The sequence below is a fragment of the Salmo salar genome, chromosome ssa05 (assembly GCF_905237065.1).
Source record: "Salmo salar chromosome ssa05, Ssal_v3.1, whole genome shotgun sequence".
NCBI classification, from domain to species: domain Eukaryota; kingdom Metazoa; phylum Chordata; class Actinopteri; order Salmoniformes; family Salmonidae; genus Salmo; species Salmo salar.
This window is the reverse complement of record NC_059446.1, coordinates 38,016,105-38,039,775: the sequence shown is the minus strand read 5'-3', so window position 1 is coordinate 38,039,775 and position 23,671 is coordinate 38,016,105. Positions and strand designations below refer to the sequence as shown.

Sequence of the window (23,671 nt, the reverse complement as noted above, 5' to 3'; positions counted from 1 at the left end):
TTACGGTTCGATTTGAGAAGGGCGCTACTCCCTCATCGCTTTTGCCCGTTCACGTCACGGGCCATAGCCTGGTGCACCGGGACTCAGGTTAATAGAACTCCCTCATATACTCTGCGCTGAGTCAAGCTAATTTACGATTCAAAACAACATTGAATTGGTCACTGTAGGCCTAATTGAACGACGTTCTTGCTTACCTTTGCAGTAAAAACGTGTTGTTCTCCTCATATGGCCGAACTCACAGTTCAATTAATTACTAAGTTAATATCCAGCAGGTATCGTTCCCATTTCAACTTATTGCGTGCATAAACCATTCCTAATGAGGATAACAGAAGTTCTACAGTTACAATACCAGTGAGATTTCCATGACGTTACACACCTTCAATATCCACCTATGACTGTATGATACAGACCTATCATCTACCATCAACAAGCCAAGAATTAACCAAGGAGATTCATTGTCTATCACTTAAAATGACTCGTTTCCGATTATCATTTTGATGTTTCTGCTTCTGTTTTACGGATCACCCACTTCCAACACCAGGTAAAACTTGATAATGAGCAGCTGCATCTAAAGTCGAATTGATTACCGTAGCTATAGCTACAGAAGCTACATTAGCTAGCATGTCAACCAACGAGCTGCTGTGGAGCATGAACTGGTCAGCCGCCCTAGACTTAGCCTACTGTAGACGTTCCCCCTAAACAACAGCTCTAGGATCATCAGATACCCTACTAACTAGTGTTGTTGAACCATTTGAGCGCTGACAATGATCTGATCTTGTATCAGTGGTTAGGGGCATCTTTGATGTGCTAAGGATGAGTGCGCCCTCCTCGGAAAGCTAAAATAACCAGTAATTCACAGACAAAAATAGATAATTCATCATGGATGTAATGGTATTATATAGAACAAATCACCATAGGATACAGTACAATACATACAAATGAATGAGAACACATTGCACCATCGATAGATAATATAGGCTACACAAAGCACAAATTATAGACTTGCCTTGATCATAACTTAAAGCAGAGATAATAGTAGTTACCGTAGTACTGTAAATATTGGCGTTTCATTTTGTTTAGCAGTCACATTTTGTACAAAGTTGGAAAAATAAGAAATGAAAAGGAATGTAAAGTGTGTTTTTTTTTCTCTCAAAGTTGCCGGGATGTCACGTGCGTCACACTTAAATCAGTACACTCATAACAACCTAAGCATTATTACATTAATAATTAGCCTCCCGTATCAAAATAGCAATTTATTTCTATTTTGCCTAAATTCAACACTCTCTCATTGCCCCCTCCCCCCCCATACAAACACTCCTCACTTGCTTAATAATTAATGATCTGCTTAATGTGGACAGATTTTGGGCGGAGTAAACCCTCTTGCTTCGCCTCTTCCTCTCTGGTTAGGGAGAGAGCATAGGTCCATGACCTTTGACCCCTGCTCCAGACCAGCAGTGTTTGTGATGTCATAAGGGTCTTTACCATTGTGAAAGCATCATCGTGGCTCATAGTATTTAACAGTGATTGGAGAGTGAGATCTTGGTAGACACCATGAGTCACTCAAAATATCCAGACCAAATCTACACTATTCCTTACAAAGCACTTCGATTGAAATCTCCATGCAAATTAACTTTTTGTACATGTAATGATAAAGAAGGACTCACTTTTTCTTGTTTGATAAATTGGTTGATAAAAGTTTCTAAAGAGTCTCTCACTCACATGTAGCACAAGGTCTTTGTACACTACAGAAAACGACGAAATGACCTACTACTACATCACATTACCTCACACAACACTAATTCCCTTTTGTCCTATACTGTTAATCCTCTGTAGCTACTTAGCTATCTGACATATTTGTTTTCATGTTTTTTTGTTTACTTGACTATACATTTCCACACCTTTGCGCTGCCAGAACAAGAAGAAATACTTAAGTAAAAGCCTAACATCCAAGATTTTTCTTTTTCTGAGATGGGTTACTGTCTTTGAAGGCAACTCCACATTCCCATGTCCGTCTCTGTTAGTTCATAGTGGCTGTTTTGAACTCCTTTTGTATGTCCAGTGGTACCTCTCCTTGTTCATTCTGTGTCTTTAGTGTGTTTTCTCTTGAAATACGAAGGGCCCTCAGCGATGGGCCATAGCCATGCAGAATCATGCGTGTTGAATGGACGTTGAAAGACTTGTGAAGTTGATTGGGGCTAGTGTGTGCTTAAAAAGAGATTGGGGCATGGCTAGGGGGCGGGGCAGGTGTGTGTGGGGGGGGGGGGTCACTATAGTGTCCTTTTGGTCCTTGGGGTACAGTTATTGTGGGGCCAAGGGGGTGCAGTTGGAGTGTCACTGAGGGGCTGGGCGTTTAGGGGAGGGGGCTGAGTAGGGTAAGGACGGGGGTTCCTTTCTTCAGTGGACGGGGATTCCTCCTGATGTCACTTCAGCGGACCAATGGGGATGGAACCTTACGAGGAACTGCTGCCAGTGGTGGTCGACCCCTGCAAATGAGAGGAGAGAATTAGACAAAAGTGGGAGTCATCTGGGACATTCACAGCCTTATGATTGGCCAAACTCTGACATGTCTCATGCAGCCGAGGTCTGTCAGTCAGACAGGGCATCAGGCAGAACGACAGAGTGGGACATGTAGTGGTGGTGGTGGTGGTGGGGGGGTGGGTGGGTGGGGGGGGCTATTAATGAATACCATGCTCCAAGATTATGTGAGGGAGAGAGAGTGGTTGCTAAGTAACTGGGCGATTAGTTTCATTTCCCGTCCCTCTGCACAAAGAATTAGGTCACATGTCACATCCCAGTAAACAGGAATTCACAAGGGTCATCGTGTTGTGAACTCCTCAACAGTCAGTCAAACAATCAAACAGTCAACCAATCACACCAAAAACACCACAGTCCAATCCACCAAACAAACAGTCAGATGCGGTAGAGGATGTGCCTGATCTGCTTTAGTGATGGGACTGAAGGAGATGAACACAAATGAATATCCCATGCAGAGGACTGTGTCAAAGCCTGTTAGCTGTATAGTTCTGTTCATGTAAAAAAAAAATGTATGACAGCCTGGTTAGAGAGCCTCTGTGGTGGTTTCAGGGAGGGCCTGGCAGGATACTGTAAGATGCATCAGTCAAGGGAGTCCATAGTTGTGGGTGAGTGTAAGCAGGACATGTTTAAGTTTTTCATTGTTTTTGGGCTGTCAGTCTGCGGCCCCAGGTGCTGGGCTTAGGGCTCAGTGACTGGCTTCAGTCAGGTGTGACAGACAGGTGTGTGCCCGAAAAAACCAAAAGGCGATTGAAGTAGAGAGGACCTACCCATCTATACCCCTCTTTAATCTGGGTTACAACTAAAGCCAGAGCTTCTGCCAAATAGATCACAGATTATTACTATCAGCAGCGTTATGATTATTACTCCGTCTCTGTCTGATGTCCTCTGAGGTTAATCAATGCCATTTGTTTTTTTTCCCCTGACAGGAAAGCGCCCAAAAGTCACTGTTCTGGCAGAGGAGAAAGACCCAATGTACTGTATAGTTAGGAAACTAGGTCAGTATGACCTAGACATCAGCATCATAAAAGTAGCATTTCTAGAGCTGAGACAGGCTCAATAGGCCTTGAGGGTGAGAGTCTAATATGTGCAGCTGTGGTTTGTTTTGGGATGAGGCTCAGTTAAACGGGACAAAAGGTCGGCGCAGGCCAGACTCAATTAAGCCATGGGGAACAGGTCAGGGGGGGGGGACGGGGTTTTGGTATCGACTTGGCCAAGTGATGTTTTTGTCATCAAAACCATAGCTCCTCCTCCAAGAGGAAGAAAACAACGACAAGAGAACAGGATTTCCACTGAAAACAACAAAAAATAAGAACAAAAAAAAACGAAAAACACATCATTTCTGTTAGGTCATTCAAAAAGGGGTTCCGGGGCGGGTGAGTGAGACTCCTGCGTACCTCCAGCTGCAGAGTGGACTTCCCTCACTTAGGGTACTTAAGAACAGGGAGAAAAGAAAGAAGCGTTTCAATGGTCAAGACATTGCAGAACAGAAGAAGAGGAACTCTTTCTGTATGCATGGTTATGGCCTATGGCTACAATCTCCCATTTTTCGTATTAATCATTGCATTTCCAACGAAAGAGATTATCTTATACGTCTGAGAAGCAGTCTGAACTTTGAATAGTATAGCCCAAAACAGAAGATGCTTAAGATAAAACAGACAAAACAGCATAGCAGGAAAAATTGCATGACAGTCTGAAAAGGGTAACATGAGTTAGTTAGGAAAATGACCGTTTTCAGCAATCCATACACACACAAACACATTCAGCCTCACACACAAGACAGCACACAATCACTTCTTCAAAACTTACCTTTTAACAAGAACTAGCCTTGATCAAGGAAAACATTTGTTAATACAGTGCATTCGGAAAGTATTCAGACCCCTTGACTTTTTCCCCATTTTGTTACGTTACAGCCTTATTCTAAAATGAATGCTCTAAGGTAACAACATGTGGAAAAGTCAAAGGGTCTGAATACTTTCCGAATACGCTGTACATTGTAATGAGTGTGCAAATGTATAATAGCAGATCTTGCAGAACACCTGGAAAGGCCATGGCCGCTGGTATAGAGCGAGAGGTGCGTAGCAAAACAAGCAACACAACAACCCTGACCCATCTCTTACTGCAGCTCTCCTCCCTGCTCTCCTTCCCTTACTGAGTGATGTAAGAGGAGGAGAGATAACCTCTGCAGCATAGAGGGGGAGTGGCTGCACTGAAAAGCTTCACACAAAGCTAAGGCCTTCAGCTTGACTGGGCTCACTGTTAGAGAGAGAAGGGTTTATTCGAATGCATGTACAGCTGCAGTTGAATATATTTGACAAAGGAAGTCAACAAGCATTCAAAACAGGAAATAAGAACCTATGACGTCAATGATGAGCGGATGCTTCTAGACTAATAATAGGTTCATCTGATGTTCATCTAATGTGAAACCATATCTGGTCTGTTTTGAAAGCTCAAGGGGTTTCTGACTCCTCATATTCTAGTAGACCATACATAAATAAAATTGCTTCTGGCACTGTGTAATCTTCATCACTGTGTTACCTCGAAAAAGGTTGCAGTATACCTCGAAATGGCTGCAGTATGCAGGCACAGTCAGTGCAGTGGAATACAGGCCACATGCCACACAGCAACACACCACTCAACCTGTCAGACCAAATTAGAAGGCTTTTTTCCCCACAGCAGGTGCTGCAGCTGTTTACTGAGATGCTAGATGGAAGTGATATGAATGAATAACAGGTGAACGATTTCTAGAGAGAAAGGAACTAGGCCTGTCATAAGGATTACCCTGCAACGCCAGAAGGTGACCTGTTTTTAGACTGGCAATGAGGTGGAAAGTGGAAATGTTACACCTCCCCTCTGCACCTGACACGTTCTATATACTGTGTATCTGGGTAAACAGTATGCAATATGTTTCTGTGAATAGTTTCTGTTATTTTAGACTGTGTGACTTTCTTTGTTTTTAGTAGTTTATGTGATGCCAAAAAGAAAACAAATTGTTACACTTTTCTTTTCAGTAATTTGCCAGGTTGCTGATATCAAACAATATCATATTAAATCATTGCTTCTTCTCAGAAATAAACTTTCCACTAAAGTGTTATATTTCTGTTATTCATGATGCCATCTTGGTTTTTCATGATGCCATCTGGGTTTTTCATGATGCCATCTTGGTCATTCGTGATGCCATCTTGGTTTTACCTGTAGTTGCCTGTTGTTATGGCACAGTAATATGGTTTTAATGTACATTTGGTGATGCACTCTCATTGGATATATTACGGTAACTTCCAACCAACTTCTCTGAGTCCATGTTGCTTTGCTTATTCTGGAACTGGAACACTGCTTCAATTTGTTATTTTTGATGACCTGCCAGTGAGCGAATTGAAATTGAGGAGTTATGCAAGGCACACTTCAAAATAGGTCTAGCTTTATTAGAATAGCATTAACATCCTTTGGCTACAAAACATTGCATTGTTAACAAGCCACTTGTTGGTTCAGCCGTTCTGCTTGCGATGTTCACAAGGTGACCTACGTTAATAACTATTAGAATTATATTAGACAATAATGTATCATGTTTCACGCGATGAGAATCATCCCCACAGGAAGCTTCCCACAAAATATATAGGCTATGCTCTCTGAAACCACACAGCATTGTTTCACGGTATCTCTTTGGGAACTAGGATTAGATTATCATGGTCTGAATTGGCCTGGTTTCCCAAATTACGACTCCGTAATAGAGGTTATGAAAATGGCTTCGTGAGGATGGCCAACCAAGCTGTCATTTGAATGTATCAGCACACAGCTCTAACTTTCGATGCCCCTCAACAGTCTTAAAGGTCCAGCGCAGACATTTTTTTTTTCAACATCAAAACATTTCTGGGTAACAAGTTAAAATGGTCAAAAAGAAACAAAAAATTGCTTCTAAGCAAAGAGGAATTTCTCAAGCGAGAATTTTGCTAGGACTGTCTGGGAGTGGTCTGAGTGAGGAACAGAAAACAGACTACGAGCTGTTATTGGCAGAGAGGTTTGGAACTCTCGTTCTTATTGGTCTATTAACTACAGTAATTTACTGCCTGGTGAAATCCATCCCACCAAAACAGGCTGAAACTTCAGGCGGTCTTTTCAAACAGCTCTTACACTACATTTTCCACACTATCCACACTATCTAGCAAGAGAGTTTTCATCTATATTTTTCATAGCTGTCTGTTTACCACCAAAAACCGATGCTGGCACTAAGACCACCGCACTCAACGAGCTGTATAAGGCCATAAGCAAACAAGAAAATGCTCATCCAAAGTGGCGCTCCTAGTGGCCGGGGACTATAATGCAGGAAAACTTAAATCTGTTTACCTCATGTCACATGTCCAACCAGAGGGGGAGAAAAAAACTCTAGAACACTTTTACTCCACACACAGAGATGCATACAAAGCTCTGCCTCGCCCTGACCATAATTATATCCTCCTGATTCCTGCTTACAAGCATAAACTAAAGCAGGAAGTACCAGTGACTCGCTCAATACGGAAGTGATCAAATGACATGGATGCTAACTTCTCTAGGGTAGGGGGCAGTATTTTCACGGCCGGATGAAAAACGTACCCAAATTAAACGGCCTACTACTCGGGCCCAGGAACTAGAATATGCATATTATTAGTAGATTTGGATAGAAGACACTCTGAAGTTTCTAAAACTGTTTGAATGATGTCTGTGAGTATAACAGAACTCATATGGCAGGCAAAAACCTGAGAAAAATCTAACCAGGAAGTGGGAATTCTGGAGCTTGTAGTCTTTTCAAGTCATTGCCTATCCAACACACAGTGACTTAGGGTTCATTTTGCACTTCCTAAGGCTTCCACTAGATGTCAACAGTCTTTAGAACCTAGTTTCAGGCTTTTGCAGTGAACAGAGAGCAAACAAGAAGGCCGGGGAGTTGGTGACTCATGGAAGGACATGAGTTCATTTGCGCGCGTTCACGTGATGAGGTAGCTGTGTTCCAAAACGTTTTTCAAGACATTGGAATCGTCCGGTTGGAATATTATTGAAGTTCTATGTTAACCTCTATGGGCTAGGTGGGACACAAGTGTCCCACCCGTGGTGCACTCCATCAACAGCAGGTGCATTTCAAGAGCGGCAAATTTGAATCCAAATAAATGTCAAAATTCAAATTTTTCAAACATACAACTATTTTACACCCTTTGAAAGATAAACATCTCCTTAATCTAACCACGTTTTACGATTTCAAAAAGGTTTTACGGCGAAAGCATACATTTAGAGTATGTTAGGACAGTACATTTACAAGAGTTGTGTGTAATGTTGTGCCAATTCAAAGACAGGCGTCACCAAAACCATAAAATCAGCTAAAATTATGCACTAACCTTTTACAATCTCCAACAGATGACACTCCTAGGACATTGTGTTAGACAATGCATGCATTTTTAGTTCTATCAAGTTCATATTTATATCCAAAAACAGCGTTCAGGAAATCGTTTCCCTCCAATAACCGGCATTCAAGTCAGCACCACAAATTAAATAATTAAAATTAGAAAACATTGGTAAAATATTATATTGTCATTTAAAGCATTATAGATTTACATCTCTTGAACGCAATCAACTTGCCAGATTTAAAAATAACCTTACTGGGAAATCACACTTTGCAATAATCTGAGCACTGCGCCCAGAAAAATACGCGTTGCGATACAGACTAGCCGCCATGTTGGGGAGATCTAAAATCGAAAATACTATGTAAATAATCCATTACCTTTGATTCTCTTCATCAGATGTCACTTCCAGGTATCACAGGTCCATAACGAATGTAGTTTTGTTCAAAAAAGCTCATCATTTATGTCCAAAAATCTCCGTCTTGTTAGCACATGATCTAAGCCCGCCGGACTTCACTTCATGAACGAGGGGAAAAAAATATATTTACGTTCGTTCAAACATGTCAAACGTTGTATAGCATAAATCATTAGGGCCTTTTTTAACCAGAACATGAATAATATTCAAGGTGGACGAATGCATTCTCTTTTATAACGTATTGGAACGAGGGTACCCAACATGAACTCGCGCGCCAGGTGTCTAATGGGCCATCATCGTTCCATGGCTCTTGTTCGGTCAGATCTCCCTCCAGAAGACTCAAAACACTTTGTAAAGGCTGGTGACATCTAGTGGAAGCAATAGGAAGTGCCAAAATATTCCTCAGCCCCTGTGTTTTTCAATGGCATAGGTTTAAAGGTAATACAACACATCAGATATCCACTTCCTGTCAGAATCTGTCTCAGGGTTTTGCCTGCCAAATGAGTTCTGTTATACTCACAGACACCATTCAAACAGTTTTAGAAACTTTAGGGTGTTTTCTATCCATATATAATAAGTATATGCATATTCTAGTTACTGGGTAGGATTAGTAACCAGATTAAATCGGGTAAAAAAAATTATCCAGCCGTGCAAATACTGCCCCCTAGCCCTAACAGGTTAAAAAGGCCCTAATGATTGATGCTATACAACGTTTGACATGTTTCAACGAACGTAAATATAACATTTTTTGGACTATTTGTCGTGAAATTTTCGCCGCACTTCCTACATTTGGAGTAGCTTACTGAACGCGCAAACAACAAGGAGGTATTTGGACTGTCACGACTTCCACCGAAGTCGGCCCCTCTCCTTGTTCGGGCGGCGTTCGGCGGTCGACATCTTACTAGTTACCACCGATCTATGTTTCCCTGTTCGTTTGCTTTGTCTTAATTATACACACCTGTTTATGATTCCCTGATTATGTTCATTATTTAACCCTCTGGCTTCCCTGTTTGTCTTGTACGTGATTGTTTCCTGTTTTGTGGTTGTTGGAGGTGTTTCTCCAAACCCTGTATTTTTGCTGTGGAAGAAGTTTTATTATGATTTTGAGTAAACACGTTTTTGTTTGCACTCATCCCTGTGTCCTGCGCCTGACTCCGATACTTCTTCTAACGAAAGCATTACATGGACATAAATGATGGACTTTATCGAACAAAACAACATTTATTGTGGACCTGGGAATCCTGGAAGTGCCTTCTGATGAAGATCATCAAAGGTAAGTGAATATTTATAATGCTATTTATGATTTTAGATGACTCCAAAATGGCGGGTATCTGTATTGCCTAGTCTATGTTTCTGAGCGCCGTACTCAGATTATTGCAAAGTGTGCTTTCCCGTGAAGCTTTTTTGAAATCTGTCACAGCGGTTGCATAAAGGAGATGGTTATCTAAAATTCTTTGAATAACAGTTTAATATTTTATCAACTTTTATGATGAGTATTTTTGTAAATTGTTGTGCTGCTTCACCGGCAGTATTGGAGGCAAAATATTTTCTGAACATCACGCGCCAATGTAAAATGCTGTTTTTGGATATAAATATCAACTTTATCGAACAAAACATACATGTATTGTCTAACATTGAGTCCTAGGAGTGTCATCTGATGAAGATCGTCAAAGGTTACTGATTCATTTTAGCTGAATTTCTGGTATTTGTGACCCCTCTCCTGCTTGCAAAATGGCTGTGTGGTTATTGTTTGCCTATGTACTGTCCTAACATAATCTAATGTTTTGCTTTCGCTGTAAAGCCTTTTTGAAATCGGACAATGTGGTTACATTAAGGAGAAGTGTATCTTTAAAATGGTGTAAAATAGTCGTATGTTTGAGAAATTGAAATTATTAGATTTTTGATGTTTTGTATTTCGCGCCCTGCTGTTCCGTTGGATGTTGGCTAGGCGTTCCACTAGCGGAACGTCTGTCCTCAACAGGTTTTAATGGCTCGTAAGTATTAATTTAAGGGTTGTATTCGGCACATGTGACTAATTACATTTTATATGATTTTCACAATTTCACAGTACTATTCCAAACTCATAGTGTGGAAATATGAATAAAATGCTGGAAATCATGTTTTGGACTGCACTGGGCCTTTAAGGAGAGCATGTCACTTTGGACCATTGAGATGCACTCTTAGTTTCTCTTTCAGTTCAAACAGGAAAGACAGATTACTCCAGGCAGAAAACATGAGACTCAGCCATTCAGGAACAAGTACAGTATGTTGCCTGCGAGAGAAGCTCCTGACAATATCAGCAGACGCTAAGCTCATCCTTCATAGTGATCCCATTGACCGAGATGCCCTCGGCTGTCTCAACCTTTACACTGTGGTACTCTGAGTCAAGGGGCAAGCCACCCACTGAGTTTGACGTATGAAAGGGGGAAACCTAGTCAGTTGTACAACTGAATGCCTTCATCTGAAATGTGTCTTCCTCATTTAACCCAACCCCTCTGAATCAGAGAGGTGTGGGGGGGGTTGCCTTAATCGACATCAACGTTTTCGGCACCCGGGGAACAGTGGGTTAACTGCCTTGCTCAGGGGCAGAATGACAGATTTTTACCTTGTCGGCTCAGGGATTCGATCCAGCAACCTTTCGATGACTGGCCCAACACTCTAACAACTAGGCTATTTGTCGCCCAAAACATGGCCGATGAAGATCAAAACTTCTGGAGAATTATATAAGTAGGCCTATAACCCACGCAGGTACTTAGACCACTGCTCGAGGTGTGAATAAAGACCTTCTCTCCTAGTGATCCCATTGACCCAAATGACCTCAAGTGTCTTTAACTGGCATTATGATGCTCTTAGTCAAGGGGCAAGCTACTGACTGTATTTGAGGAGATGTTTGAGGTGAGCAAAGGCTGGTGTGCTATTTTCGTCTGTTTGGGTCACAATTAGACCTGCACATACCTCTGAAGAACACAACTTAAAGAAACACATAAACAGGACGATAACCCACAAAGGTATTGAGACATCTGCTGCGAGGTGTGTGTTAAGGCCTACTTGGTCTGAGGTTTAGCGTCGTCCTCTGATTGTTGCAGGTTGATTTGCTGTAAGGGTTTGTTTTCCTAGAAGCGGAGGTGTAGGTATTCTTACCTGCAGAGTAGAGGCCGCTGAATCACTGGTCTCTGTCAGGCCAGTGCTCCTTGGTAGACTGGACACGATGTATCTGGAACCCGCCTTCGGCACAGGCTGTCTGACTACCAGCTTTCCTTTCCTTGTCTCCGCTAGAAACAGACTGTACCAGTAGGCATCGTTGGACACCAGGGTGGAATCTGCGATGGTTGAGTTCCTCTCGCTGATCACGCTGTTCCTACTGGGAGGAGCCGCTTTGCTGGGCATTGGTTTCTGACACTTCAGCACACAGGTGACCAATATGGTGATCAATAACAGAAAGGACACGGAGCCCAGGCCGATCACCAAATACAGGTTTAAATCTGAAAATATGTCATATTCTAGAGGCACTTCCGTCATGTCAGAGTAGGCTTTAACGGCAGTCTCCACTGTTGAGAGCTTTATGGTAACTGTAGCAGAGAGAGCAGGATCCCCGTTGTCCTTGGCGATGACAACCAGCCGTTGATGACGCGGATCTCTGTAACTGAACATTCTCATAGTACGTATCTCTCCGTTGTATTGGTCCAGACTGAATAAGGTGGCGTCAGTAACCTGTAGAAACTGGTATGTAATCCGAGAGTTCTGGACCGAGTCCGTGTCTATGGCTATCACCTTGGAGACCAGGGATCCTTTATCGGTGGATCTGGGGATCTTCTCCTCCACCACGGAGCCGTGCGCGCGCCACGGAGACACTATGACCGGGGGATTGTCGTTCTGGTCCACAATAATGATGTGGACAGTCACGTTACTGCTGAGCGGAGGAACACCAGAGTCTCTGGCCTCAATGTGGAAAAGGAACTCCTTCTCTATCTCATAGTCAAACGTCTTTAGTGCGTAAAGATTACCGTTCTCCGGATTGATGGAGAACAGCATTGACATGGAGGTGTTCACTATCTCCTTCTCTATGATGAAATAAACTAGATACTGGTTTTCATGGAGGTCTGGATCAAACGCAGTGAGGGAACTTAGCAAGGCCCCAGGTGCGTTATTCTCCATAACGGGTATAGTGTAGAACGACTGGGGGAACTGTGGAACGTTGTCGTTAACGTCTAGTAGTTCTAAAGTCATAGTTTCGTTGTCAGATAGCGGAGGGGATCCCCTGTCTGTTACTGTAAAAGTGATGTCATATTCTGGAACCTTCTCACGATCCAGAGGCTCTGAAACTACCAACTCATAATAGTTATCAGAAGACTCTCTCAGTGCAAAAGGTAATGTATCAGCAATACGAATATCAACTATCCCATTTTCACCTGAATCTTTATCGCTGACACTCACAACTGCTATCACACTGTCTACTGGAATATCCTCCTTGACAGGGCTTTGAAACGATTTAATTGATATCTCAGGGTGATTGTCATTCATATCTGTGACCAAAATAGTTAATTTGCTCTGCCCTGTCAATGAATTAGGCCCCTTATCAGTTGCTATGACTTCCATGTCATAAATCCTGAAATCTTCATAATTTATCATTTCTTTGACTCTGATTTCACCATTTTTGGAATTCAAACTAAAAGTTTGTTGGGTTTTCTCTGATGTATAAAGGCTATATGAATACATTATTTCCGAATTGGTTCCCTCGTCTAAGTCAGTTGCATTCAATTTAACAACAAGGCTTCCAATTGGAGAGTTTTCCATCACATTAATGTTGTAGCTTTCTTTATCAAATTGAGGGGCGTTGTCATTCGTATCTATAACGCGAACAATGATGTTGGCTGTACCGGAGCGTGAGGGGACTCCACCATCTACAGCGGTGAGTATTAGATTATGAACCGCCTGCTCCTCTCGGTTTAAAACCTTTTTAAGAGTCAAATCAGCAAACTTTGACCCGTCTCTTCCGGTCTGAATCTCTATACTGAAATGCTCACTCTCGCTTAAGTGATACGTATTGATAGAGTTTGCACCAAAATCTGGGTCTACTGCATTGGGTAGCGAGAATCGTTCTCCTGCAGCGGTGGATTCAGATATATCCAGGTGCATGGTGTCCCGGCGAAATTGGGGCGAGTTGTCATTTATGTCCATTATTTCAACTTCAATATTAAATAGTCTAATTGGGTTTTCGATGGTAACATCCATTTTGAGGAAACAAGATGATGTCTTAACGTTGCATAAGTATTCTCTATCAATCTTCTCCGCTATCAGTAGCTCCCCTGTGTCTTTGTTTATCTCCAGATACCTCTTATTGGCGATAACATCCAACCGTATTTTACGCCTAGCCATGATTTTAGCATCCAAACCCAAATCAGCAGCTAAATTAGCAACAACGGAGCCTTCCTCGATCTCTTCAGGAATGGAATAGTGAGTAACCGCAGATGTCGTGTTCAAGACGGCAGAGAGAAGAAGAAAGACCGCGACGTACCTTCTCCAGGGCTCTCCACTAATATGCACCTCCATTGTTGGGATGTGTCTCATGCTGCACGTTACGTTGGTGGAGAATTTGTGTAAAGAAAATTAGAAATGTAACCTTTTGAAGATATAGACAAAAACGACCTTCCCAAAAGCAGATAAATGTCAGCACCCGCGAGCTGTCCATACAGAATACGCATTGCCTTTATCGCTCTGGTGAACTGTCATGGCTACCATTCCATCACAGAAGAGTGCGTTTTATTGGCGACCAGCGACCCTTTGCGCATTTTAACAGCCCTTGCAACGTTGGATTTAATACATGTTTATTACACACTTCTTGGTGATGTTATTTATATGACGAAAAAAGACGACACACAATAATATTGCTAGAATGTGAGGTAAAGAATACATTATGAACATTGCTTTATTTAGGCCTAGTATTGGGTAATTGTGATTACTTCTGGTAACAATACCAGCCGTTGTGGACAGAAATATTAGTAATCTAACTGTTCGAGGTGAACTGATTGTTCAATGGTAAACGAATGGGATGTGAAAGTAAAATGGTTGATGTTATTGTAAACACTTTCAAATGATGGTAGAACTTTAGCCAACGTGTTTATCAATTGTACGCATGGCAACTGCGTAGTGTAGAGAACCCAGACGTAAAGTTGTTGCACATTACCTCAAACCAGTTGAGTCAGAGTAGAGCAGGACCGCGGGACGAATTTGGCCCGTGGTTTTATTTGGCCCCCAAAAGTGTTCTGAGCATAAGACTGTAAAAACACCAGGAAATCAGCTCCAAGAGATTTTAATTTAAGAAATCTGTTACCAAGTCTTCGCACGCGTAATAGAGAGAAACGTGGAGGTATACAAATGTAGGGAAAGTTTAAAATTATTGTTTTAGTCAAACATTATATCTGTTTGGGCTTCTTGCAGTCAATTTGCAGTCTACAAAAGATTTGCAATTATGTTCCGTTCCCACGACCATGCGCTGAATAACAAAATTGGTCCATGACTGAATCTAGTTCACGATCCCTGGGGTAGAGGCTCAAAGCAGCGACTCGGAGTAGAGGCTACTGGAGGCTAGTGGAAACGATGTATCTGGAGCCCGCCTTTCGAACAGGCTGTCTGACAAACAGCTTTCCTTTCCTAGTCTCCTCTAGAAACACACTGTACCAGTAGGCATCGTATTTCTTACCTGCAGAGTAGAAGCCGCTGAGTCGCTGGTCTCTGTCAGGCCGGTGCTCCTTGGTAGACTGGACACGATGTATCTGGAACCTGCCTTCGGCACAGGCTGTCTGACTACCAGCTTTCCTTTCCTTGTCTCCGCTAGAAACAGACTGTACCAGTAGGCATCGTTGGACACCAGGGTGGAATCTGCGATGGTTGAGTTCCTCTCGCTGATCACGCTGTTCCTACTGGGAGGAGCCGCTTTGCTGGGCTTTGGTTTCTGACACTTCAGCACACAGGTGACCAATATGGTGATCAATAACAGAAAGGACACGGAGCCCAGGCCGATCACCAAATACAGGTTTAAATCTGAAAATATGTCATATTCTAGAGGCACTTCCGTCATGTCAGAGTAGGCTTTAACGGCAGTCTCCACTGTTGAGAGCTTTATGGTAACTGTAGCAGAGAGAGCAGGATCCCCGTTGTCCTTGGCGATGACAACCAGCCGTTGATGACGCGGATCTCTGTAACTGAACATTCTCATAGTACGTATCTCTCCGTTGTATTGGTCCAGACTGAATAAGGTGGCGTCAGTAACCTGTAGAAACTGGTATGTAATCCGAGAGTTCTGGACCGAGTCCGTGTCTATGGCTATCACCTTGGAGACCAGGGATCCTTTATCGGTGGATCTGGGGATCTTCTCCTCCACCACGGAGCCGTGCGCGCGCCACGGAGACACTATGACCGGGGGATTGTCGTTCTGGTCCACAATAATGACGTGGACAGTAACGTTACTGTTGAGCGGAGGAACACCAGAGTCTCTGGCCTCAATGTGGAAAAGGAACTCCTTCTCTATCTCATAGTCAAACGTCTTTAGTGCGTAAAGATTACCGTTCTCCGGATTGATGGAGAACAGCATTGACATGGAGGTGTTCACTATCTCCTTCTCTATGATGAAATAAACTAGATACTGGTTTTCATGGAGGTCTGGATCAAACGCAGTGAGGGAACTTAGCAAGGCCCCAGGCGCGTTATTCTCCATAACGGGTATAGTGTAGAACGACTGGGGGAACTGTGGAACGTTGTCGTTAACGTCTAGTAGTTCTAAAGTCATAGTTTCGTTGTCAGATAGTGGAGGGGATCCCCTGTCTGTTACGGTAAAAGTTATGTCATATTCTGGAACCTTCTCACGATCCAGAGGCTCTGAAACTACCAACTCATAATAGTTATCAGAAGACTCTCTCAGTGCAAATGGCAAATGATCAGCAATATGGAGGTCAACTATACCATTTTCACCTGAATCTTTATCGCTGACACTAACAATTGCTATCACTGTGTCTATGGCTACATTTTCCTTTATAGGACTTTGAAACGATTTTATGGACATTTCTGGATGATTGTCATTCATATCTGTAACTAAAATTGTTAATTTACACTGCCCTGCCAAGGAATTGGGTCCCTTGTCAGTTGCTATGACTTCCATATCATAAATCCTGAAATCTTCATAATTAATCATTTCTTTTACTCTGATTTCACCACTATTCGAATTCAAGCCGAAAATTGCTTGAGTTTTCTCTGATGTATAAAGGCTATATGAATACATTATTTCCGAATTGGTTCCCTCGTCTAAGTCAGTTGCATTCAATTTAACAACAAGGCTTCCAATTGGAGAGTTTTCCATCACATTAATGTTGTAGCTTTCTTTATCAAACTTAGGGGCGTTGTCATTCGTATCTAGAACGCGAACAATGATGTTGGCTGTACCGGAGCGCGTGGGGACTCCACCATCTACAGCGGTGAGTATTAGGTTATGGACCGCCTGCTCCTCTCGGTCTAAAGCATTTTTTAGAACCAAATCAGCAAACTTTGACCCGTCTCTCCCGGTTTGAATCTCTATACTAAAATGCTCTTCATCACTTAAGTGATACGACTTTACAGAGTTTGTACCGAAATCTGGGTCAACTGCATTGTTTAACGAGAATCGTTCACCTGCTGGGGTGGATTCTGATATATCCAAGTGCATGGTGTCCCTGCGGAAATGGGGCACGTTGTCATTTATGTCCATTATCTCCACTTCAATATTAAACATTCGTATTGGTTCTTCAATCGAAACATCCATTTTGAGGAAACAAGATGGATTTTTGCTGTTGCATAGGTGTTCTCTGTCAATCTTCTCCGCGATGAATAGCTCTCCCGTCTCTTTGTTTATCTCCAGATACCTCTTATTGGCGATAACATCCAACCGTACTTTACGCTTAACTAAGGTTTTCGCATCAAGACCCAAATCAGAAGCCAAATTAGCAACAATAGAGCCTTCCTCCATTTCTTCGGGAATAGAATAGTGAGTAACCGCACATGCTGTGTTCATGGCGGTAGAGAAAATAAGAAATACCGAGACGTACCTTCTCCACTGCTGTGCACTGATGTGCGTCTCCATTGTTGTATTGCTTATCTCTGTGCGTAATGCACCACAACGAAAATATTAAGTCGTGTTGAATTTACGTCAAGAAAACGAGACGACCTTGTAACGTTTTGAAGATGGACAAAAATGATATCGAAAGCATCGAAATTCAGGACCGGAAAATGTCCTACACACAACAGGCACTGCGTCTATCACTATGACGAACTGTCATGGCGACGATTACATCACAGAATAGTGGGTTTTATTGGTGAACAGTGACACTTTGCGCATTTTGCCAGCCTTTGCAGCTCTGAATTTCAAACATTGCAAACGTTTTGGTTGTATTATTAGTACGTTGAAAGTTTAAGTACTCAGTGAAAACAGTTGCAACGGGACAACAGTGACTTTTCCACTTGTGAACTGAATCATTTGGTTGCATATAATTACATTGAATGTGGACCTGGAACTGTTGATTTAAAAAAAATGTGTAATCAACGTATTCATCAATTTTACGCACGATAATTGTGCACTGAAGAAATCAACTCTATCAAATGTTTTGATATTTATATTAAAGAATGGGTTCAGGTCATTCTTACCTGCAGAGTAGAGGCCGCTGAATCACTGGTCTCTGTCAGGCCAGTGCTCCTTGGTAGACTGGACACGATGTATCTGGAACCCGCCTTCGGCACAGGCTGTCTGACTACCAGCTTTCCTTTCCTTGTCTCCGCTAGAAACAGACTGTACCAGTAGGCATCGTTGGACACCAGGGTGGAATCTGCGATGGTTGAGTTCCTCTCACTGATCACGCTGTTCCTACTGGGAGGAGCCGCTTTGCTGGGCTTTGGTTTCTGACACTTCAGCACACAGGTGACCAATATGGTGATCAATAACAGAAAGGACACGGAGCCCAGGCCGATCACCAAATACAGGTTTAAATCTGAAAATATGTCATATTCTAGAGGCACTTCCGTCATGTCAGAGTAGGCTTTAACGGCAGTCTCCACTGTTGAGAGCTTTATGGTAACAGTAGCAGAGAGAGCAGGATCCCCCGTTGTCCTTGGCGATGACAACCAGCCGTTGATGACGCGGATCTCTGTAACTGAACATTCTCATAGTACGTATCTCTCCGTTGTATTGGTCCAGACTGAATAAGGTGGCGTCAGTAACCTGTAGAAACTGGTATGTAATCCGAGAGTTCTGGACCGAGTCCGTGTCTATGGCTATCACCTTGGAGACCAGGGATCCTTTATCGGTGGATCTGGGGATCTTCTCCTCCACCACGGAGCCGTGCGCGCGCCACGGAGACACTATGACCGGGGGATTGTCGTTCTGGTCCACAATAATGACGTGGACAGTCACGTTACTGCTGAGCGGAGGAACACCAGAGTCTCTGGCCTCAATGTGGAAAAGGAACTCCTTCTCTATCTCATAGTCAAACGTCTTTAGTGCGTAAAGATTACCGTTCTCCGGATTGATGGAGAACAGCATTGACATGGAGGTGTTCACTATCTCCTTCTCTATGATGAAATAAACTAGATACTGGTTTTCATGGAGGTCTGGATCAAACGCAGTGAGGGAACTTAGCAAGGCCCCAGGTGCGTTATTCTCCATAACGGGTATAGTGTAGAACGACTGGGGGAACTGTGGAACGTTGTCGTTAACGTCTAGTAGCTCTAAAGTCATAGTTTCGTTGTCAGATAGTGGAGGGGATCCCCTGTCTGTTACCGTAAAAGTTATGTCATATTCTGGAACCTTCTCACGATCCAGAGGCTCTGAAACTACCAACTCATAATAGTTATCAGAAGACTCTCTCAGTGCAAAAGGTAATGTATCAGCAATACGAATATCAACTATCCCATTTTCACCTGAATCTTTATCGCTGACACTCACCACTGCTATCACAGTGTCTATGGCTACATTTTCCTTTATAGGACTTTGAAACGATTTTATGGACATTTCTGGATGATTGTCATTCATATCTGTAACTAAAATTGTTAATTTACACTGACTTGACAAGGAATTCACTCCCTTATCTGTTGCTATGACTTCCATGTCATAAATCCTGAAATCTTCATAATTTATCATTTCTTTTACCGTTATTTCTCCACTGTTAGCGTTTAAACTGAAAGTGCCTTGCGTTTTCTCCGATGTATACAAACTATATGAATATGTTATTTCCGAATTGGTGCCCTCGTCAAAGTCTGTGGCATTCAATTTAACAACAAGACTTCCAATTGGAGAGTTTTCCATTATATCGATTTTGTAAGTGTCTTTATTAAACTTAGGGGCGTTGTCATTTGTATCCAAAACCCGAACAATGATGCTGGCTGTCCCAGAGCGGGCAGGGACACCACCATCTACAGCGGTGAGTATTAGATTATGAACCGACTGCTCCTCTCGGTCTAAAGCCTTTTTCAGTATCAAATCAGCGAATTTGGCTCCATCTCTACCGGTCTGTATTTCGATATTGAAATGTTCACTCTCACTTAGGTGGTAGGTTTTAACAGTGTTGCTACCAACGTCCGGGTCCACTGCATTGTTCAGAGAGAATCGCTCACCCACGGGAGTAGACTCTGATATATCCAAATCCATTGTGTCCCGTCGAAAATGTGGCGCGTTGTCGTTTATATCCATGATTTCTAATTCTATATTGAACATCCTTATTGGATTTTCAATTGTTGCATCCATTTTAAGAAAACATGACGTTGCTGTCTTAGTTGGACAAAGAGATTCCCTGTCCAACCTTTCGACGATATACAGCTCGCCAGTCTCTTTGTTAACGTCCAGATATTTTTTGTTGGCAATAACATCCAAGCGCATCTTGCGCTTACTGAGGCTGTTCGTGTTCAGCCCCAAATCAGAGGCCAGATTAGCAATAACGGAGCCTTCCTCCATTTCCTCGGGAACAGAATAGTGCGTAACCGCAGACACCGTGTTCAAGGTGGCAGAGAAAAGAAGAAAGATCGAGACGTACCTTTTACAGGGCTGAAGGATGCGATGTTCAGCCATCGTTTGACTGTTTTGCGCAATGCAACAAAAAGGGACCTTTTTGAATATGAGAAGACGAGTCGACGACAATTCCGGCTTGTAATGCAATTTAAATTACCATTTGTCACCGACGGATTCAGGACCAGGGAGCTGTTCACATGACATTGCCTTACTGTCTTCCTAGCGACCAACTGTCATGGCGACTGTTACATCACAGAATAGTGGGTTTTATTGGTGAGCAGCGACGCTTTGCGCATTTTATCAGACCACCTTAGAATTGGAAATATGTTCAACTTTCTGGTGAGACTAACTGTTGGATTAAGCAAATACATATGTTCATATATCTTTTTTTACATACAACTTTTATTAATTACCTGTATTTATTTGTCCTCTGGTTTTACGCACGGGACTACAGCAATTGTTTATATAGCATAGCATTTAATTATGTTATAATATATTAAGAGTTTAGTATTACCTGCAGAGTAGAGGCCGCTGAGTCGCTGGTCTCTGTCAGGCCGGTGCTCCTTGGTAGACTGGACACGATGTATCTGGAACCCGCCTTCGGCACAGGCTGTCTGACTACCAGCTTTCCTTTCCTTGTCTCCGCTAGAAACAGACTGTACCAGTAGGCATCGTTGGACACCAGGGTGGAATCTGCGATGGTTGAGTTCCTGTCACTGATCACGCTGTTCCTACTGGGAGGAGCCGCTTTGCTGGGCTTTGGTTTCTGACACTTCAGCACACAGGTGACCAATATGGTGATCAATAACAGAAAGGACACGGAGCCCAGGCCGATCACCAAATACAGGTTTAAATCTGAAAATATGTCATATTCTAGAGGCACTTCCGTCATGTCAGAGTAGGCTTTAACGGCAGTCTCCACTGTTGAGAGCTTTATGGTAACTGTAGCAGAGAGAGCAGGATCCCCGTTGTCCTTGGCGATGACAACCAGCCGTTGATGACGCGGATCTCTGTAACTGAACATTCTCATAGTACGTATCTCTCCGTTGTATTGGTCCAGACTGAATAAGGTGGCGTCAGTAACCTGTAGAAACTGGTATGTAATCCGAGAGTTCTGGACCGAGTCCGTGTCTATGGCTATCACCTTGGAGACCAGGGATCCTTTATCGGTGGATCTGGGGATCTTCTCCTCCACCACGGAGCCGTGCGCGCGCCACGGAGACACTATGACCGGGGGATTGTCGTTCTGGTCCACAATAATGATGTGGACAGTCACGTTACTGCTGAGCGGAGGAACACCAGAGTCTCTGGCCTCAATGTGGAAAAGGAACTCCTTCTCTATCTCATAGTCAAACGTCTTTAGTGCGTAAAGATTACCGTTCTCCGGATTGATGGAGAACAGCATTGACATGGAGGTGTTCACTATCTCCTTCTCTATGATGAAATAAACTAGATACTGGTTTTCATGGAGGTCTGGATCAAACGCAGTGAGGGAACTTAGCAAGGCCCCAGGTGCGTTATTCTCCATAACGGGTATAGTGTAGAACGACTGGGGGAACTGTGGAACGTTGTCGTTAACGTCTAGTAGTTCTAAAGTCATAGTTTCGTTGTCAGATAGTGGAGGGGATCCCCTGTCTGTTACGGTAAAAGTTATGTCATATTCTGGAACCTTCTCACGATCCAGAGGCTCTGAAACTACCAACTCATAATAGTTATCAGAAGACTCTCTCAGTGCAAAAGGTAATGTATCAGCAATACGAATATCAACTATCCCATTTTCACCTGAATCTTTATCGCTGACACTCACCACTGCTATCACACTGTCTACTGGAATATCCTCCTTGACAGGGCTTTGAAACGATTTAATTGATATCTCAGGGTGATTGTCATTCATATCTGTGACCAAAATAGTTAATTTACACTGACCTATTAAGGAATTGGGTCCCTTATCTGTTGCTATGACTTCCATGTCGTAGATCCTGAAATCTTCGTAATTGATCATTTCCTTTACCGTGATCTCACCGTTATTAGGGTTTAAATGGAACGTTTGTTGTGTTTTCTCTGATGTATACAGGCTGTACGAATATAATATTTCCGAATTGGTCCCCTCATCTAAGTCTGTTGCGTTCAATTTAACAACAAGGCTTCCAATTGGAGAGTTTTCCATTATATCGATTTTGTAATTGTCTTTGTCAAACTTAGGGGCGTTGTCATTCGTATCAAGCACACGAACAGTAATGCTGGCTGTCCCGGAACGCGTGGGTACCCCGCCATCTACCGCGGTGAGTATTAGGTTATGAACCGCCTGCTGCTCTCGATCTAAAGTCTTTTTCAGGATCAAATCAGCAAACTTTGACCCGTCTCTTCCGGTCTGAATTTCTATATTGAAATGGTCACTGTCACTTAGATGGTAGGTTTTCACTGAATTAGCCCCAACATCAAGGTCCACTGCATTATTGACAGAGAACCTTTCACCGGCCTGCGTTGCTTCAGAAAGATCTAAGTTTATGGTGTCCCTTCGAAAATTTGGTGCGTTATCATTGATGTCCATTATCTCTAATTCGATATAAAATATCCGCTGTGGGTTTTCGACAATAGCCTCCATTTTTAGAAAACAAGATGTAGATGTCTTAGTAGTGCAAATGAATTCTCTGTCAATCCTCTCTGCGATATACAGCTGCCCCGTTTCTTTGTTCACGTCCAGATATTTCTTATTCGCTATGACATCTAATCGAATCCTCCTTTTACTCAACGTTTTTACATCCAGACCCAAATCAGCAGCTAAATCAGCAACAACGGAACCTTCTTCCATTTCCTCGGGAATAGAATAGTGAGTGACGGCAGACGCAGTGTTCAGGACGGCACTAAAAAGAAGAAAGACCGAGACGTACCTTCCCCAGTGTTGTGCGCTGATATGCGCCTCCATTGTTATATTTGTAGACACTGGTTGCTACGCAGTCAGGTAAAACAACGTGAGCCAGCCGAAGACAATATGTAAAATAATACTTCAGAACTCCGTTGGCGTTTTAGAAGGAGCAGGGAAAAATAATGTCCTTTTGGAAGGTATTTTGCACCGGGAGCTGTCCACTGCGTTTGTAGGCTACACCGCCTTCATTATGACGTGCTGTTATGGCGACCATTGCATCACAAGCGAGTCTGTTTTGCTAGCTGGTCAACAGCGACGCTTTGTGCATGTAACGAGCTTGTAGACATTTCTCTTTGCATTTAGGCGGACTATACTTGAAAAATAGAACTAAAACTAAATACAAGCATCCAAACGTTTGTAGCACCATTAGCTGCAAGATTTTAATCCACGTAAATAATGAAAAACGATTT

The 23,671-nt window shown here is 42.8% G+C and overlaps 1 protein-coding gene across 4 annotated transcripts; it reads right to left on the bottom strand.

Moving 5' to 3' along the window:
* Window positions 1-868: 868 nt before the first annotated feature.
* Window positions 869-23,610, bottom strand: LOC106595280 (protocadherin alpha-C2). 4 transcript variants are annotated; one of them, XM_045718160.1, is made up of 3 exons: window positions 20,850-23,610; window positions 3,930-3,965; window positions 869-2,483 (listed from the first exon to the last, which is right to left on the bottom strand). In XM_045718160.1, the coding sequence occupies exons 1-2, from the start codon at window positions 23,259-23,261 to the stop codon at window positions 3,954-3,956; spliced, it is 2,424 nt and encodes an 807-aa protein (XP_045574116.1). In that variant the 5' UTR covers window positions 23,262-23,610; the 3' UTR covers window positions 869-2,483; window positions 3,930-3,953. The 4 variants fall into 4 exon arrangements, with proteins under 4 accessions (XP_045574116.1, XP_045574117.1, XP_045574114.1 ...); XM_045718161.1 differs by lacking the exon at window positions 20,850-23,610 and adding an exon at window positions 15,014-17,628; XM_045718158.1 differs by lacking the exon at window positions 3,930-3,965.
* Window positions 23,611-23,671: the final 61 nt, after the last annotated feature.

What these genes read in the sequence shown, in the direction of transcription:
- LOC106595280 (XM_045718158.1), bottom strand. Translation starts at nt 23,261, where the DNA reads ATGGAGGCGCATATCAGCGCACAACACTGGGGAAGGTACGTCTCGGTC. An exon ending in CAGCGGCCTCTACTCTGCAG is followed by an intron (nt 2,484 to 20,849) that starts GTAATACTAAAC and finishes TCTCATTTGCAG; the next exon opens with GGGTCGACCACCACTGGCAG.